This window comes from Gracilinanus agilis, chromosome 2 (assembly GCF_016433145.1).
Source record: "Gracilinanus agilis isolate LMUSP501 chromosome 2, AgileGrace, whole genome shotgun sequence".
Lineage (NCBI taxonomy): Eukaryota > Metazoa > Chordata > Mammalia > Didelphimorphia > Didelphidae > Gracilinanus > Gracilinanus agilis.
Genome location: NC_058131.1, coordinates 48434630 through 48442907, shown reverse-complemented (window position 1 = coordinate 48442907; position 8278 = coordinate 48434630). Strand labels below are relative to the sequence as shown.

General features: G+C 40.3%; 1 protein-coding gene across 2 annotated transcripts in view; it reads left to right on the top strand.

The window, feature by feature from the left end:
• Nucleotides 1-8278, top strand: part of SNTB2 (syntrophin beta 2) — a 121766-nt gene that overhangs the window by 5202 nt on the left and 108286 nt on the right. The window contains exon 2 of one of the 2 annotated variants that reach the window (XM_044663149.1): nucleotides 37-341. In XM_044663149.1, the coding sequence (XP_044519084.1) occupies nucleotides 37-341 (305 nt within the window). The remainder of the gene's footprint in view (nucleotides 1-36; nucleotides 342-8278) is intronic. The other variant, XM_044663150.1, reaches the window with a different exon arrangement.

The following is an 8278-nucleotide window of genomic DNA, read 5'->3' as shown; positions in this document are numbered from 1 at the left end:
CGGCGGCGGCGGCGGCGGGGACTCCCTGCCCGGCAGCCCAAGCCGCGGCCTGGGCCCGCCCAGCCCGCCCGGGGCTGCCGCAGGCGGCTCCCCGCCCGTGCGGCGCGTGCGGGTCGTGAAGCAGGAGGCGGGTGGCCTGGGCATCAGCATCAAGGGCGGCCGCGAGAACCGGATGCCCATCCTCATCTCTAAGATCTTCCCAGGGCTGGCGGCCGACCAGAGCCGGGCTCTGCGGCTGGGCGACGCCATCCTGTCGGTGAACGGCACCGACCTGCGCCAGGCCACCCACGACCAGGCCGTGCAGGCGCTGAAGCGAGCCGGCAAGGAGGTGCTGCTGGAGGGTAAGCCCGGGCATGGGGGTGCTACTGCTGGTGGGCACCGGGAAGGTGGGCAGGGAAGGAGGTGCTGCTGGTGGGCAGCGGGTGAAAGCGGGCACGGGCCAGAAACAGCAGCACACAGCTTTGGCAAACACTGCCCACAAAGTCCGTGACTTTGTTTCTCCCCGCCGTTGTCTTCTAGCCCGAGCTGCCCTATACCCCATGCCCAGGAGAGATCCCTCTCTATCTAGTAAAGTAGATTTCTCTGGTCACCCGCTTAGCGTTTTTGGAAACACTGATGCCTCATGCTGGAAAAGTTCAGCAACAGCCGAAATGGTTTATAGCCCTGAATGGTTTAATTCAGGTTTATTTAGGGCAAGACGGGAACTTCTAAATGTTTCCGTGGGATACTTTTTCTTCGTTTGCTTAGGTTTGGCATTCTCCCTGCATGACACCTATTGGATTTAACTGGAGAAGTACCAGCCTGCAGCCGCCCTCATTTCTTACTCCTCACTTCCCTAGATGGGTTTTTAAAAAACACACCCTGCAGTAGTTTTGGGCATACCACCAAAATGCTGATTAATTTATGGGAATTTAACTCTTGGTTAACTCTCAACAATAACCCAATAAGACTGGAGCTCTTTTGAAAGGAGAAGGCAGAAAAGGCAAGTTTGTTTAGTTAATGAGCTTTAGCTTATAATGGAAGCACATGGAGTTTGAAAGTTTATTGCCAAGATAGAGTCTGCCCCTTAAATTTACAAAAGTCTGGTGCCAATTTCAAGCTTTCTTTTTTTAAAGACTTAAAAAAAGGGGCAGCTGGGTAGCTCAGTGTAGTGAGAGTCAGGCCTAGAGACAGGAGGTCCTAGGTTCAAACCCGGCCTCAGCCACTTCCCAGCTGTGTGACCCTGGGCAAGTCATTTGACCCCCATTGCCCACCCTTACCAATCTTTCACCTATGAGACAATACACCGAAGTACAAGGGTTTAAAAAAAAAAAAAAGACTTAAAAAAAAAAAAAAACACCACAAAAAATCCCTTTCCTTCCTTCTGAGACTCAGTACTGTGTATTGATTCCAAGGCAGAAGAGTGATATGGGCAGGCAATGGGGTTTAAAGCCCGGGTCACACATCTAGGAAGTGTCTGAGGCTAGATTTGAACCTAGGTTGTAGACCTGATTCTTAGCCCACTAAACTACCTTGCTGTTCTCTTTAAGAGACTTTTGAAACTAGAAACTTAAAATAGTGTTACAGTTAAATTACAAACCACACAAAGTAAATACTTGGTGGATCAGAAATTTAAAATTATACTTTCTTAACTGTACTTATTACTATTGAGACACAGCCTGATCTATCCGACAGAGTTTGCCCCCAAATCTGGAAAGCCTGGGTTCAAATGTGATCTCAGACACATGGAGACTCTGTGACCCTCAGCAATGTGACTTCTCAGTGCTCTAGGCAGCTCTTTTAAGAAGGTAAATTGCAAAGAAGGTGCAGGCCTGTTCTAGTACAAGAAGATAGTCATGGGAAGTTTTCTACACCAATGAAATCATATGTATGCCTAATCTTTATACTTACTTTTTACATACATCAGTTGCAGTTAATTTATATTTGACCCACAGTGCCATGTAAACATGGCATAGAAGGAACCAAATGTGTACAGTAGACTGCATGAAACTTGTGAAATAAGACTTAAAAAGTTCAAAAAGAGTAAGCAGTGTGAGATTGCAGGTCTTTATGTATCAACAGAGGTAGAATATCCAGAAAATGGGAGTCTTTTAGTGTCTTCTGGTCAGATGACATCCTGGAGTATTGTGATCAGTTCTGAGGTCCACATTTTAGAAAAGACATTGGCAGATTGGAGAACACCAGAGGAGGGCTACCAATAAAGTCAGGGGCCTATGGAGTTCACCTTTAGAGGATCCTTGGAAAGAATTAAAGATGGTGGGACATCTTTAGAGTATTTGAAGGTCTCTTTCATGGAAGAAGAATTAGATTTCTTCCATTTGCCCCCAGAAAACAAAACAAGAAGTGGAGAAGAAAAGGGAGACATCTGTAGGTCTAATCCAAAAGAAAACTTAACTAATAATTTTATTTGTCCAGAGTGGTGTGTGCTACAGAGATAAAAGTTCCTCTCACTAGAGCAGTGCTGTCATTACTTCTGGTAGATATCATTATTCAGTTATGTATTAGATTAAAAGGCCTTCTATTGCTGAGATTGTCTCTCAAATAGTATTAAGATGATAAGCTTCTATCTGGAATTCAGAAGCAGGATGCATAGAAAATAGAGGGCCTGGGGGCATAGCTAGGTGGCTGGTGGATTGAGAATGGAATAAGAAGTCCTAGGTTCAAATTTAGCCTCAGACACTGTCCAGCTGTGTGATCCTGGCCAAGTCACTTGACCCCCATTGCCTAGCTTTTATCAGTCTTCTGTCTTGGAGCTAATACACAGTATTGATTCTTAAGATGAAAGTGAGGGTTTTAAAAAAAGAAAGAAAGAAAGAAAATAGAGAACCTGTCTCTATTTTCTTCCTCTAAGTGAGGAAGATCTGGGTTCATCTCCTTCCTACACATACTAGCTGTGATCTAAGTAACTATTTGAGATTTGTTACAGATAAATTGCAGTTCTGCATAGTTGGAGAGTTTTTCCATACCTAGAGCTTCTCCACACTGATGAAATTATAGGGCTAGACTGAAAAAAAATTGTGCTAAAACCAGGAAGAAGAGATTCTCTTAGATGGGACTCGTGGATAGATTTTAGTAGTTCTGTGAACCAAAAGCTGGAGATTCAGAGGGGAAAAAAAACAGTCCCTTCCTTCCAGAAGCTTATGCTCTGTTGGGGGAGAAAACATCTTCACAGATATTTTGGGGGTTGTGGCCCTAGTAAACCGGGAGTGGGGATCAAGGAAGGCCTCACAGGAGATGGCACTTGAGTTGAACTTTTTATTTCACTTGCTGATTTCCTTCAAGTCATTCAGCATTCTTGAGTGCCCACTTAGTGGATAGCATTTTACTCTGGACAATGAAAAAGAAGTACTTGCTTATAACCTAGTTGGTATTTTATATATGTTTCCTTTTTTACTGAGGCCAAAAAGTATTCTTAGGATGATTTTGTGCCAAGTGTAGTAACAGATGCTGAGAGAAAACAGCCTATAGAACAGGGGTCAGCAACCTTTTTGGCTGTGAGAGCCATAAACGCCACATTTTTTAAAATGTAACTTCGTGAGAGCCGTGCAGTGCTCACAGTGCGGCTCCTGTAACAGCGCCTGAAAAAAAAGTGGACTTTATGGCTCCTGCAGAAAGAGCCATACGTTGCCGACCCCTGCTATAGAATGATCATAGGAGGTGAGGAAAATCATTGAAAGAAGGCTGCTTAGAAGAGGTGACTGGAGCCAGATCTCAAAGAAGTGATGGGTAGGTAAGACAAGTGAGTCAAGATCACATTCAGGATGGAAGAACCAAGAGAGGAAAGAGGAAGAAAATAGCTAATAAAGGAGAAGTTTAAAAATAACTCTGGCAAAGGTGTTTTTCTTTGCTTTGGCATAAGTAAATGATGTAATATGCTCTTCTAGTGAAATCTAGGGATCTCAAATTTGGGCTAATCCTTTCATTTGCATGTGTATTATATTTACTTACATGTATGCATATGTATATATACACATATGGTAAATACACACATATATACACAAACTACACGTATTTGTAGATTTAGATATAGCTGTTTTCACTTTTTTCACTTTAGTATTAATAAATGGGGTAAAATAATTTTTTTTGTGGCTCAGGTAGGATTTTTGTATCCTAGATGGAAATTTTAAAATTTTATATAAATATGCAGCCATAACTCTTATAGACACCATGCATTTATTAAATGCCTACAGTGTAAGATACTTGTGCTATATGTTACAAAGTCAACAAAATACTTTCCTGATCACAAGGAATTCACCTCTTGAAAGAAATACATGCCAATAGGGAGATACAAAATATATACAAAATGAATAAAAGGTAATTGTGTGGGCTGGAAGCATCAGAAGCTAGGGAAAGGCTTCATTTAGGAGCTAACCCTTTAGCTGAGCCTTGAAGGAAGCTAGAAGTTTTATGAGAGATGTGAGGAAGAAAGAGTCCAATACAAATATATGTCAGACTCAGAGATTCAAGATGCTTTGCATTGGAGAGGGAATACAAGCAAGTCAGTTTGGCTGAACAATAGAACATCTGATGGAGATTAATATATAATTAGTAGTCATTACATACTTATTAATTTTGTATACTGGGCACTTTGCTAAGCTCTGATGAAACCAAAATTATACCAAAATACCAAAAAGAGGGGGCAGCTGGGTAGCTCAGTGGATTGAGAGCCAGGCCTAGAGACGGGAGGTCCTAGGTTCAAATCCGGCCTCAGACACTTCCCAGCTGTGTGACCCTGGGCAAGTCACTTGACCCCCATTGCCTACCCTTACCAATCTTCCACCTATAAGTCAATGCACAGAAGTTAAGGGTTAAAAAAAAAAAAAATACCAAAAAGAAAGACTCCCTGCCCTCAAGGAGCTTACAATCATATAGTAGAAGATAGTACACTGAAAAGCTGTGAGAAGTTGGGGAAGATACCTGGTTCCGCAGGAATGATCAAGAAGTCCAAAGGAGTGCAGCCAGTTGGGAAATGAAGAAATGAATGGTTTGGGAACCTTCCTTAAATGGAAGTTTGGGGAAGAGCTCTTCCAGGTTCCCTCCAACCCAGAGGAAATTAAGGAGTTGTGGCTTAACATAATGCCCTATTTGGGCATGTTTGGTGGTCATTGTCCTAGGTATCAAAACCTCTAAACTATTGGAGGTAGTTTGAAGCTGGCAGTCATTAATTTCATTAGTAATAAAAGTAACTAACATATAGCACTTTAAAGTTTGCAAAGATTTTACATTATTTTAGCTCATAACAGCTGGATTAGGGTAGGTAAAAACTGAAAGTTAGAGAAATTTAGTTATTTGTCTCTGGTTTCAGGGATGAGATTTGAACCCAGATCTTGATTACAAATCCAATATTCTATTCTCTAGACAAAGGTAGAAGTTAGGCCCTCCTAGGGGGTTAAGGCCTGACCCCAAAGGGTGTGTGGTCAAATTTCCCTCTATTGCCCTTGTGGGGCCTGTCTTCAATACAATCACCCACCCATTGTCCTCCAACACTCATTCACTTTTTTCCTCCTTCCTTTTGTGTACAGGTTCCCAACCTCCCTTTTTCTGCCTCTCTGGGCAGTAAAACATTTTTCATAATGGGGTATACACACAGCAAAGCTTAAGATCACTGCAGTTGGTCATACTGCCATGGAACAAATGTCACTCAAAATGGGTTAGCCCAGACTGTGGCATATATGTTCATAGAAAGAAGACTTCTTGGCTCTGGAATAAGAAGTCTCTATTTACTACCATTTAGCTATCATCCAAAGTTTTTTGTAATTTTAATTCTGTGGCTTTGTAAACAAGAATAAGTCAGTAAAATAAGTTGACTTTTGTGATTATAGGTGTGAGGAGTGATTATGTGCTTGGAAACCTTAGAAAGCACCCCAGAGGTGTTCAACTCAAGAATAGCTGTCTCATCCTAATAAGAAAAATGAATTTTTTACATATCCCTGAAATTTTTGCATTGGACTCTTCTGTCCATCAACTTATTTGTTTTTCTTTTTCTTCAGAACTTAACAAACATGAATATTTCTATATTCAAAATAGATAGAAAAAGAAGATTGTCTCTAAATCTAAAACTGCCAGTCTCTACAGCTGCTTTTTAAAGCATGAGAATTAGTTTCAAATTAGTTGTCCATGTCTCATCTGAATTTCCTGATGTTCTCTTTTATACATTTCCAAAAAATGCTGCAATGACACTTTTCTTTCTTCTCTCATCACTGTCACTAGTTGCCTTCTTCCCTCAGCTTCCTTGTTCCCTCAATTAAAAAAAACCCCAAACTCTTTTGTCACCAAGCATAGTCAAGCAAAGTAAAGCTAGGTCTGAAAATAAGTTTCTCATTTTATACTTTCAGTTTGTCACCTCTCCGCCTGGTAGCATGTTTTGTCACCATTCCTCTGGAGTTGTGATTGGTCATTTAGTAGTAGTTCTTAAGTCTTTTGAAATTGTTTTTCTTTATAATCCTTGTGTTCATTGTGTAAATTGTGCTTGTGGTTCTTTTCTTACTTGCCTCTGTATCAAGTGATAAAAGTCCTCCTGGTTTCTTTGAATCCTGTCATTTCTTACAGTGCAGTAATATTCCATTATATTTATATGCCATAATTTAGATTTACATAAATTATATGTATACAAATAAATATAAATTATATTTATATACCACAGTTTGTTCAATCACTGCCTAATTTATAGGCACCCAAAACACTATGGATGTTTTTGTATATTTGGGCCTTTTCTGTCTTTTCTCTTTTGGGGCTATATGCCTAGTAGTGGTATCACTGTGTCAGGTACATCAAACTTTGAAAAAAATTTGAAATAATGTAAGATTTAAATTAGTATCCAACATTCCAAGAATTATATTTTATGAAGTTTATTAATAATCACTTGAGGTAGAGGGAATAAAAAGGAAATTGAAATAAAAACACCTAATTATTTAACAAAATTAAGACCACTTGACTAAGTTCTCCTTGCCTGTTTAAAAAACCTGCTCCACCAAAGCCGCCACAGGAAGAGATCCTGAGAGGCGGGCCTACACAAAAATTTTTTTCAAAGTCTGAAAAATATTGCTCCCCATGACAGCACATTGATGAACTCTGCTAGGGTAATTACACAATTTCAAATACTATCCCTACTATCTCCATTCAATTCCCCTGTCCCACTCTAATGGAAAATGTGTAGCTCCTGTTTTCCTGTAGATAAAAGCAGGGAACTGTAAGCTGAAATGTATTCCCTGGTTTTCGTTGTTTAGGAGGGAGCAAGCATTGAAAGAAAGCCACATGAACTAACCAAGGCTCTGCCTACATTTATGTTTAGTTAATGTTTGTTGAATGAAAATTATAACTAGAGCAAGAGTCAGATAATATTGTACTTTGTGTTCTAAAATCTGAGTGCTTTTGGTTGAAAAATTAAAGTGACTTGTATTGGGTCACAGAGCAAACTGTTGCTGACATTGAACTCAGATTTCCTATAGAGTCAAGTTCTATAATCACTAGTAGAATTGATAACAATTGTAGACCAGCACATTCCCAACTTATTATCTATCATTCATAGGACTATAGATTGTAAGGGGCCTTAGGGACCTCTCTAGGCCAATCTTTTCATTTTACAAATGAAGTAGCTAAGGCCCAGACAGTGCCTAGTTGAGATTCAAACCCAGGTTCTCTGATTCCTAATTCATTCTTTTTATAGCATACTGAGGTGCCTCTTAATTGACCCTCTGAAAATACAGTATTTGTCAAAAAAAAAATTAGAGGGGCATTTAGTTGCTTAAGAAAGTTATAAATGGGGGCAGCTGGGTAGCTCAGTGGAGTGAGAGTCAGGCCTAGAGACAGGAGGTCCTAGGTTCAAACCCGGCCTCAGCCACTTCCCAGCTGTGTGACCCTGGGCAAGTCACTTGACCCCCATTGCCCACCCTTACCAATCTTCCACCTATGAGACAATACACCGAAGTGCAAGGGTTAAAAAAAAAAAAAGAAAGTTATAAATAGATAATTGACTGAGTAACATTACATCAGGGTTTTACAGCACTACAACACAGAATAATATATGAACAGTATCATAATATCAAAAAACACTACTAATTGGGGCAGAGCATATTGCAGGGAATGAGTAATAGGCCTTTTTATTCTAAAATAACTTAAAAAGATGTTGGATAAGGAGTGATTTTTCCAGCATCACTTCAAAGTTGTAATGTTTTTGCCCATAGAGAAAACCTCTTCTAGAATGGTTTATAACCATGTTTATTTGTACTGTGTGCCTTGAACCTTCACAGATCATTCTTAGGGCTCTGGAATCACAGAT